The sequence below is a fragment of the Gossypium hirsutum genome, chromosome D10 (genome assembly GCF_007990345.1).
Source record: "Gossypium hirsutum isolate 1008001.06 chromosome D10, Gossypium_hirsutum_v2.1, whole genome shotgun sequence".
Classification (NCBI taxonomy): Eukaryota; Viridiplantae; Streptophyta; class Magnoliopsida; order Malvales; family Malvaceae; genus Gossypium; species Gossypium hirsutum.
The window spans coordinates 65318281-65329796 of NC_053446.1; the positions used below are offsets into that span (position 1 = coordinate 65318281).

Below are 11516 nucleotides of genomic sequence, written 5' to 3' on the forward strand. Positions count from 1 at the left end.
TCATGTTACATTTATTTAAAAAAATTGTGTTTTATTAAAGCACTACAATCATTCTATTCCATAATTTTCAAAACTACTCGATGTTCACGATTCTCGAGAGGATTGTGCCCTAACTTACTGGGCTTCGATTCTTTTCAATGAATTTAGATAGCCAAGCATTTATTTTGCAATAAAACCATACAAATTCTAAATAAAGTTTTTTTTTTAGGATTTCAAAATGTTGGATCCTAACTCACTGGGTATGAGATCTTGCTATCTCGATTTAAGGATTTTTTAAATAAAGGAAATATTCGGTGTTTAGGAATTTCGAGAAATTGAACCCTAACTTTCTGGATTCCGATTTCTCGTTTGACCCAAATAATCAAATATCCTTCTCAAAATGCATGAATTTTAAAATTTTAAAAAGATAAACTTGATTTCAAAGATTAAATTGTTGCACCCTAACTCACTGAGTGTGACAGTTTATTTCTTTGAAATGAGTATGTCTTGTCATCCAATTCATTTATTCAAGTTTTTTCTAAAGGATCATATTTTAAAATCTTTTCAAATTTTCAGCAGTAAGACGTTAAACAATCAATTCGGTACCAATTTTGGGCATTACGAGGGTGCTAACCCTTCCTCGTGCGTAACCGACTCCCGAACCTGTTTTCTCAAATTTCGTAACCAAAATCGTTATTTTAGCAAATCAAAATGTTTTATTAAAATCTCAAAGTGATCTGATCACACCTCGAAAAAAGATTGGTGGCGACTCCATTTTTGTTTTTTAAGTCGATTCACGTTTTTCAAATAAAAAAATGGTTTCGACAGTTGTTTCTTAGAATGTCAAGAGATGGGTGTGAGGCCAAAATACACACAGTAGGATGTTGTAGTCCGGTGATCATCAAAATCCAGCCCTCAATTGGCATCGACATAACCAACTAACCAAAGCCTATAAGATGGACGAAAGACTATCCCATAATCAAGAGTCTAAATCAAGCTAGCTTAAATAAATAAATAAAAAGCCTTCAATTTTGTCTAAATTTATTTTTTTTATTCAAATTCTCTTATATTTTGGATCAACCTTCAAGCTTTACATTTCCATATTGTTTACCCTTAGATGAATATCCAATTTAAAGGGACTGTTTTTCTTGCCTAGTCTGTGAAATAATTGCTCCATTCATTAGTGTACTATTTGGTCCCCGACGCCCCACAATTAAGTTCACATGATATTGATTTTCATGTGGTTTTTTCCTTACCTTCATTCATTGATTGCAAAAAAGCAAATCAATACTATGCTACAAAACTGTCAGTCATCCTCTTGGCTGAATTTTCATGGAAAATCTGCAGATTACAGTCTTATAGCTGTAACTTCATAATGCACCAAAGCATGAAAATTCACCACTTGATATGCGACGCACAATTTTTATGTTTTGTGGGTGATAAATAAGAAAAATTAAACACCTATCATCCAGATTGGTTTTTATATAAGCACTTCATTTTCTGTCATATGAGATTTATTTATTTAAAAATTGTGGATGCAAGCTTACATCTATCACTAGCTAATTTGTAATGCTAATGGACCTGAATTTGTGTAATTACTGCAATATAAAATAGTCAGAGTTGTATAATTTGTGTTTTTTCTTATAGTAGATCATAGTTTAGGATTAGAAAACTATTTTAATTACTAAGCTTCGACTCTTGAACTTGTTGGATATCATCTCATCAAAACCAATGTACAAACCAATTCCAAAACAGAGTAGAACTCTGGAATTTTAATTACAAAAAGGGAAAATTGATTCAAGTTTTAGCCCAAACTGATGTGACAATCAAGTCAAATAGCTGTATCATGGAACCAACTCTTCATTTTGAAGTTCCAACTAAACCAAAATCATTTGGATTTTTTTTTTCCAGGTGCTTATGTTGGGTTCCTCTATGGGGTAAACATCAATCTAGCTTGAGAATGAAAACTGTGATAGGGTTGGCATTGAAAATAACATCCAGGCTCCATGTGTTCATTCAACGAGTTTTGAGATGAGAGCAACTCTGCCAAATTCTGCATGCATTTATATGGTCCATTGATAAATCAGGCGAAAAGAATGCCATGAGGATGCTAATAATCAGAATGAGAGCATATGCTTCCTCTCAATGGGATAAACAAGGCAACTCTGTTGACAAGTTGCAGTACTGCTTCAATATCTAAGTCCAACCACATTATAAAGAAATCATTCGGTAGAAGAAATTGAAGATCTTAAAAGCTTACTTGTTACAAACATCTGTTATTTATTCCCTCATCTGCTTTCCTTACATCAATCATTGCCATCTTTATTCCCTTCACATTAATCTCTAGGTAAAAGGGCACATCTATAAATGTGGAATTTGTGGGAACTTCATTTGTTGGTGAGAAAGAAGATATCAAAAAACCACCCATAATCTGCAACTTCAATTCCAGTAGAGTATTGAATCTGTGTCTGGCTTGACTTTCATGCAAGTTTTATGAAATCTACAGATCAGTCATTAAAAAAAAAAAAAAGAACATAACAAATAGAAAATACCTACTCCTAGATCAATATAAAAGCATAGGTTATAAGATTAACCAATCTCAAACATATGTTGATTATATTTAGGTAATAGTTGGTAGGTTTAGCTAACATGAATATCAATTAGAAATCATGAACTGAAATATTATATAGATATAGATATATATTTACCAACTTTCAAAGGAAATATGAAACATAAATCAATGGGTGAACAAATCATTGAAGTAAAATGCAGATAGTATTGAGATGCAATATGATTAAATCTCTACTTGCTGCCTATGGCATGAGCACCAATGGTGGAACCTAAACAATTAAGCTGAATGACGTCCACCACTGATCCTATGGATCAAAACCAGCCAATAACAAGTCAACTGTCAAAAAGAATTCAAGTATGAATCTTAATCTCTCCTCACTACAATGCTCAAACAACATGAAAGCAGTAACATACAAAGAAATTTCGGTCCAAACTGATATGATAATCAAAATCCAAGATAAGAAAATATCAACTCCAATAGCTCTACCATGAAACTAACCCAATCTAGCTTGAGAATGAAAACTGTCAAAGGTTGCCTCCAGCTCCATGTGTTTATCCCACAAGTTTTGAGATCTGTTGCAAATTCTGGATTTATATAATCCAATTGATAAATATGGGAAAAGTGGTGAGGATGCTGAAAATCATTATATGAACCTAAAATCATGATAATAAGTCAAAGTCAAAGGTAACTTACTTCTCCACCAAGACTGAATTGCCAGAACCCAAAAAGGGGCTCAAAAGATTACTTTGACTTTGTGTTGACAAATCTGTTGACAACTTGCATTGTCACCAAATATCAGTTCAAACACTTGTATAAAGCAAGCATTCAGTAAATAAAATTGAAGGTCTTACAGCTCAGGTGTTCCTCCTTGTATGGCTAAAGCTCCAATTCAGCAGTGGCATTCCCAAAGATTTGTCATTCCCTAATCTTACATCAACACAGAAGCAAAGGATATAAGAAAAAACAATCTCACAAATAACCAATCTTTCTAATGAATCAAGATATGATTGAAGGAAAATGCCGCAAGTATTGAGATACCACATGATACCAACGCTGGAACTAAACAATGAAGCTGAACCGAGTCCACAATTGGTCCTATGAATTAAAAAAAAACCAACCAATAACAAGTCAACTGTCAATAAGAATTAAGTATGAATTTTTATATCTGAATTTTGGTACCCACCAAAATCCCCTATGGATATTTTATCAACTCCAAAGCAGAATCATTTTGCTACTGTATTGAAATCTCCAGTTACTGTTCAATTTTCCTCCAAATTAATTAATATATAAGGAGAATTTCCTTCTTGGACAATACATGCAATATCTACAAAAGAACACAGACACGACAGGGGAATGAAGATGAGAAAAATAATAGTAAGCAACAATCACAACTGTTGAACAAATTTCCAATTTTATGTTTCATAAATTATGCTTTTAACATTTACAATGTGGAACCAGAAGGTTTCGGTATGGTAAAGCACCTTGTAGAAGACAAGTAATTTATAAAGCAGAGCAAGTTTAGATTCATCCTGGTTGGTTTTAATTAATTAAAGCACTTCATTTTGTGTCACTAATTTATAAGTTGAAAATTTACTATTAACAATTGTGGAAAACAGAAGTATGACAATGTGAAAAAGAAATGAAAAAACAGAAAATTTTATGATAATGTGAAAAAATGAGATGAAAATGAAACCCCTACCTATGCATTTGGGTGACATAATTGAGAAGTTGAAAGTCCTCAAAAGCAGAGCCAAAGATGGCAAGAAACTATTTCAATCTTTTTAAGTCCTCCATCCCCTTCACCATCATGGCTAAAGCTTCTTTAGTTCCCAGCATGTCTCTTTGCAGTAGCATTTGTATCATCTGTACCATCTGTACCATCTGTATCATCTGTATCATCTATAACATCTGTATCATCTGTATCACTCTCTGCATCCACGTAAAATACATGAACACCACATCTCTCCACCTTCATGTCTACATCATCATCTTCTAGACCCCAATTTCTGATGTAGAATTCAAATGATGCCTCCTCATAATTCTGGTCTTCTTTAACCATGTCGATGCTAGATAGAATAAACACGTGATCACCCATGCACTTCTCTGGCTCAGGAAGCTTGAACAAAGATATTACACTTCCTAGCTTTTCATAACCACCACCACCATTGCCACCACCAGCGGCTGTAAGTTGGTACTCACATCTACAATCAAGTAATCGACAGCAGTCAGTGAGATCAATCACAAGGCAGATAGCAAAAACCAAAAACCTGCTCCCACTACCCCCATTTGGGGCTATCTTCAAACTTAAGGAAGAATTCATGCTCTGGCACTTGAACTTATTTGCTGAAATTTTGTTTCCTGGGAAACAACAAATCAATCTTTGAAAGTTATCACGCCGTTTTTCCCTATCATATCTCGCTGCCCATTTCTTAGCTAGGGATCCAATTTTGAGCATCGCATTTGCCTCAATGTTATTAGTTGACTCTTGATTCAAGTTTAAACAATTAAAGAATAGCATCAAAAACACATAATCCTCATCTGATGAATCAAACTGATATAACTTTTGATCTGCAAAGGAAACTGCTTCTAATATCATGCAGTCATGTAGATTAAAGTCGAGCAGATCTGGTGCAAAGACTTTGTGCATCTTGAAACGATCCATATGCATATACTTAAGGCTTTTAAACCTCAAGCTTGGTGAAGGCACATCAATAGTCGGAAATTTAACGATTGGACAACCACTAAGATGTAGAGAAGAAAGGGATTTCAACTTTGAAATATTGCTTGATACATCTTTTACCATTGAGTTTGTCAAGGACAACCGATGAAGTCTGTCGAGATGCTCAATGAAATCAGGTACTTCTTTTATTCCGGTTTCTGATAAATCTAACTCATAAAAGTTATTTGGGATCTCCGGAAACTTCTTGAGACTACGACATCCCTTAAGGCGAAGGGATTTAAGTGATGTCAAACGGGCGAGGGAAGGAAGTTCGACCAAACTTTCGCATTTTTCACAGTCAAGTCTTTTAAGGTTGACGGCTCCTAATAAATTAGGGATCTTCTTTAAATTTTTGCAACTGAAAAGGTCTATTTCCCGTAAATGAACAAGATCCTGCACATGATGAGAACATATAGTAGTTAGAGCATCATTTACTTAGACTATCAAAATATAAATTTATATTTGATGTATTAATTCACCCACCATCAATACATCAAATTGTTTCTTTTAGAAAATAGAATAAAATCTTTTATATTTATTTTTAAAAAATTTAATAAAAATATGTTATTTAAATGTTATATCAATTATAAATTCTTTTTCTTAAAAAAATTCTTGGATGAAGAAAGTATAAAAGTATATATACCTGATGAACTTCGTTCCAGAGTTGTTCCATGTTTCCATATGGTAATTTCAATGCAAGAAGGTTCTTTGGATTAAAACTTGATGATAAAGATTTGAAAGGGTAATAATCCCATCGAAGATACCTTAGCTCATCCGGAAGAGATATAATATCATCTTGGCATGTATGTAGCTTCTTATAAGCCTCACCCTCTTTTATCAACCAACTCCAAGGGTAATAGAAGAAAATACATCTAAGATTAATCATGCTTTCAAAAACAGAAGGTTGGAATAATAGGTTACCCATAGGTGACATGTCTAGCTTTATTCCTTGAATTCGATCAGTTCCCTGATAACAAAAACCAATTTATCAAATATTAGCATGGAGAAATTTATGGATATTCCATTAAATAACTCATAAAAAAATAATTATATTAGGATAGGCATAGACTAATTGAGCACTTTTAGGAACTTTTACATACAAAAAGTGCTTTCTTTTCTTTTATTTTTATTGTTTCAAATCAATGCATTAAGTATTTAACAAAGTCACAAAGTTTATGAGCAGATTCTACATTATACCTAAGATATAGTCATTATGTGTCCAGTATGATGATAATTCTAAATACTAATTTAAAGGGATAATACTTGATATGATATCAAATGTATAGGTTGATACAGTGGCATTCAACCAAATGACAATATCTCATTAAAGTATATTAAAAATATAAAAGAATATAAATATAATTAGTGCTTACTTTATTATATTTGAGCACTTCTTCCACGTGTTTAAGATTCCATAGTCTACTGCGCTTACCAAGGGTTTTAGATTCTTGACAAACAATGTCCTTTCCCATCTCTTCAAGCGTATCATGCATAGAAATTGTATCTAGTAATTTCAAGCGGCGCCCTGTAAAATAAGCAAGATAACTAGCACCCAAAATACAAGGAGATGAGACATCGATCAGGCATTTGTCAACCAATTTGTTTATTCCACACACTGCACCCTTATAACAACCACTTAGAATAAGTTTTGTTCTTTTCATGGGTTCCCCTTTAAAGAAGCATGCAATGTCAAGAAATATATTCTGCTCTACTAAATCTAGCCCATCATAACTAATTTTCAAAGCCTCTGAAATTTTTTTTTCTGGGGGACAGTCCTTTAGCCTCTCCACCTTACTTTCCCAATAATTTTTACTTCTTTTATTTAAATCAGAACCCAAAACTTTAAGAGCAAGTGGATTGCCTTGAGTGTACATTACAAACCTACGGGATAGATCTTGAAAACCAACTGCGGGATTCAACTGCTTAAACGCAAAGGTAGAAAAAAGTTGAAGAGAATCGTTCTCATTTAACCCTTTCACCTCATGTATTGTGTCAGCTCCTCCACTCTCAAGCACTTGTCTATCTCTTGATGTTATAATGGTTTTACTTCCATAACCAAAATGTTTAACACCCATATAATCTATTTGGTCTGAGTCATCAACATCATCAAGGACAACAAGTACTTTCTTCTTGTTGAGTCTCTCTTGAGTTAAAGTGGATCCAATGGAGGGGGTGCCTATATCAACATTTGACTTCAATAATTTCGAAAGAAATTCATTTCGTAAACATTCCTTCCCTTGTTTTTTTATTTCCTCTCTAACATTTTGAAGAAACCAATGACTTTCAAACTCTGAAGAGAAGTTTTTATATACAGCCTCAGCAAGGGTTGTTTTGCCTTGACCACCCATTCCCCAAAGTCCTATTACACGACAGTCCTTTTGCTCAATCAGCTTCAAAATCGCATTTTTCTGATATTCTATTCCAACCAATTCTTCAGAAGCACTTTCAAACCCAATATTCGTCAACTTTTTTATAACATATTCAACAACATCTTTAATGTACTCGGTTTCAGGTCTAGAAAACAAAAAAAAATGTAAATAAGTAAATATGAAATCTAAAACAAAGATAAGTTGAAAATAACAAGATGAGAAAATTATAGTTACCTGTCAAATTTGCCTCCTTCTATATGCCACCCTTTTAATTTACCGACCTCTGCAAAAGCAGTTTTCCATTGTTGTACCCTATCAGCTGGTTGCTCTGATTCATGCTCTTCGAAGGATGTCTTAAAATGCCCACCACTATTTCGCACATCGGAAGGATCAACATGGTAAAAGACGGGAAGAACAATATGTTTGTCAGTGGGATTGTGCTTGCGATCCATGATGTCAGAAAGTTCACCTAAGCATGATTTTGAAGAAGCATAGGCTTTAGATAAAACGAGGATTGAGAGATTTGAGGCCGAAATTGCTCGAGAATATGTTGGTGGAAGTTTCTCTCCTTTTTTCAGTGTTTCGTTATCGGGGAAGACATTAATTCCTACTTTTTCCAAAGCATTGACTAGGTGATTGGAGAAGTTGAGGCGTGTGTCTTCACCTAAGCTTAAGAAAACTTGATGCTTCATCAACTTTTGCATAACATACGCAACAATATCCTTGATGTACTGGGTTTCAGGTCTAGCAAATAATAGAAGAAGTATAAATATGAAATCCAAAACGAAGATAAGTCAAATATAAGGAGATGAGACAAATATAGTTACCTATCCGAGATGCTTCCATCTATATGCCACCCTTCTAATTTACCGACTTCAGCAAAAGCAGTTTTCCATTGTTTCACTTCATCAACTGACCTCCTTGTTTCATGCTCGTCAAAGGATTTCTTAAAACTCCCATCAATATTCTCCACATCAGAGGGGTTAACATGGTAAAAGATGGGAAGAACAATTTGTTGTTCGACGCTATAGCGGTCCATGATGTCAGAGAGTTCAACCAAGCATGATTTCGAAGAGGCATAGTCTGCAGACAAAACGATGATTGAGATACTTGAGACTGCAATTGCTCGAGAAAGTGCTTGTGAAAGCTGCTCCCCTTTTTCCAATTTTTCTTCATCGAAGAAAACATCAAGTCCCTCGTCTTTCAAAGCTTGAAGTAAGTGAGTGGTGAAATTAAGGCGCGTGTCTTCACCTCTGAAGCTCAAGAAAACATGATACTTCATTAGAGTAGAAGAAGAAGAAGAAGAAGAAGAAGAAGCCATGGAAGAGTATTGAAGCAAAAGAGAGAAAATTTGCTTGGGTTGAAAATGTATAAAATATGCATAATCTTTGGTATCCTTTTATTAAATGGGAAAGAGAGTGAAGGCGTTTTTCTTAGACTTGAGCTTAGCCAATTATCTTAGTCAACACCACCAGAGATAATCAATCTTTTACCGCCAAAAGTGGGAGTGTTTTCATGGTGGGCCCATTAAACCCAAAATGATTCTTATTTCAACGATTAATAAAATATAAATTTAAAAATCGCGATTAATTGAGCTTAATTGAGAGGATAAGTTTACAGTTTTATAATAAAGTCCCTCGTGATGTTTTAAATATTTTAAATCAAGATAAAGTTAAGGGTGCTTTTGATCAATTTAGTTTGATGTGATTTTTATTTGTTTGTTTGTTTTTTACTAAAAAATCTGTTATTATTTGAGATTCAATCGAATCGAATTTTATTTTTTATTTATTAAATAATTAATTTTAACTTTTATGATATAAAAATATATATTTTATATTTAAAATAGTGAAAGTATTTTAAAAGTTTTTGAAAATTTATTGTATTTTAGAAATATTTATGAAAATTAATTTGAAATTTATCAAATAATATTTAAAAGCCATAAAACAAAATTCATTTTATTTGTATGAAATTTATCAAATTAATTTGAAATTTATCAAATTTTATTTAAAAGCTATGAAAGTGTATGGATTGTGAGATTGAGGAAGAAGAGAGGAAAGTACACAAAGGGAGCTTTGGCATCCTAGTATTAAATGGCAATGAGAATATGAGATTTAACAAAGGCAATGACTGGAGGAGATTAGCTAATTATCTGAGACAAGAAAATTGTCACTCTCACACTTTCCAGGAAATGACAGTCTTCTTTATTTGTATATTTTACCCACAAAAGTCAAGGTCTTCCAATGGGACAATGTTCAGCAAATGGTTAAATTCTTGAACTAGTTTACTTTTGTTGTACCCAAATACACCCCAATATTTTTATCTGTGTTTAAATTAGCCCTTATTTCAAATGACATGTTGATTTTAAACTAAGTTGGTGATGAAGGGAGTGTTGAATTTCAACATCAACTTATAATCACCATTTAATATATTTTATTTTGTGTTTTATTGTTGTGCAAAGTTTAACTATTATTGTTAGTTTTTAAAAACCAAGTTTAACTGAAATCTTTTGTTAGTTAAAAGGATAAGTATTGCTTAAGAACAAAGCACAAAGGGATTATGAATCTATATAAAAGCCCATATTTCACATTATTTAGAAAAACAAAGGCAAAAGGATTTTGAGTTTATATAAACAACCATATTTTAAGCCTTAAGTCTATATATTAGCCTTCTGGTGATGGGGACTTTGATGAAGAAGAAGGCATGAAAGAGTATTAAAAGGGAGTTTTGACCAGCAAGAAAACTTGTTCCAAATGACGATGATGATAATGATGGGTGTTAATTTCCAAGTCAAGGTCTTCCAATGGGTTTTGACCAACAAGAAAACTTGTTCCAAATGACGATGATGATGATGGGTGTGTTAATTTCCAAGTCAAGGTCTTCCAATGGGAGACTACAACTTTTCTAGATACAAGTTAAAAATTAAAAGTTATTTGGATAACAAATAAAGTTTGAAGGCTTATGTGGGGTATGATTAGAGGTGATCATGGGCAGGGCCGAGTTCGGACCGGACATAGAAAAAATTTGGCCCGTGTCCAAGGTTCAGGCCAGGCCCTACCCGAAATATGGGTCTGAAATTTTATCCAGGCCCGATCCGAGAAAAAATTCCTAAGTCCGAGCCTGGCCCAGCCCGACCCATTTTTTAATAAACATCAAAATTATATTTTAAAAAATAAAAAAAAAAGAATTTTAAAATTAAAAAAATTAAAAAAATATTTATTTATTATATATTCGGGCCGGGCTAGGTTCGGGCCAAAAAAGTTTTGCCCGAGGCCCGGGTCGTTTTCTAAACGGCCCCGTTTTTTGCCCAAACCCATATTTCGGGCCTATATTTTTACCCGAATCCTCTCATATTTCAGGCAGGCCGTCGAGCCGGGCCACCCAACCCATGATCACCTCTAAGTATGATAAAAGTACACGAGATTATTTAGATAATGTGATAAAGGTTAAGGGCCTATTTAATGTGTTTGTATGAGTAAATCATCTATACGAAAATATATATTAGTTGATTTCGTAACCAAACGTACAACTTCAAAAACAATTGTCACCATTCATGAATTTCTTTTTGGGTTGTGATGAAATTTCTTACGAATTTCTTAACAAAAACAATGACTTGAACACATTTTTTCATTTGGGTCAATTGAACTGAAATTTTGTATAACTTTCTTAAGAATAATTGCCACTTTGGAATTGAACTTAAATTTCCTACCACTTTCTTGAAGAATAATTTTCACTTTTTCCCCCCTAAATAAAAAATCTTTGGAAGGAAGGGTGTTATGTTTCTATTTTCCTAGGTGAAATAATGATAGATTTTCTTTGTTAGTCCTTTCTAACATAGGGAAGACAAGTTTGGGTAAAATGACTTCTTTAGTTTTTCTTA

At 33.4% G+C, this 11516-nt stretch overlaps 1 protein-coding gene across 1 annotated transcript; it reads right to left on the reverse strand.

Annotated features, from left to right (window-relative positions):
- Positions 1-1677: 1677 nt before the first annotated feature.
- On the reverse strand, positions 1678-8988 carry LOC107934956 (TMV resistance protein N). Its single transcript, XM_041103654.1, has 11 exons — positions 8467-8988; positions 7874-8383; positions 6644-7784; positions 5914-6237; positions 4251-5663; positions 3590-3646; positions 3403-3478; positions 3245-3317; positions 3050-3135; positions 2240-2456; positions 1678-2032 (listed from the first exon to the last, which is right to left on the reverse strand). The coding sequence occupies exons 1-5, from the start codon at positions 8958-8960 to the stop codon at positions 4374-4376; spliced, it is 3759 nt and encodes a 1252-aa protein (XP_040959588.1). The 5' UTR covers positions 8961-8988; the 3' UTR covers positions 1678-2032; positions 2240-2456; positions 3050-3135; positions 3245-3317; positions 3403-3478; positions 3590-3646; positions 4251-4373.
- Positions 8989-11516: the final 2528 nt, after the last annotated feature.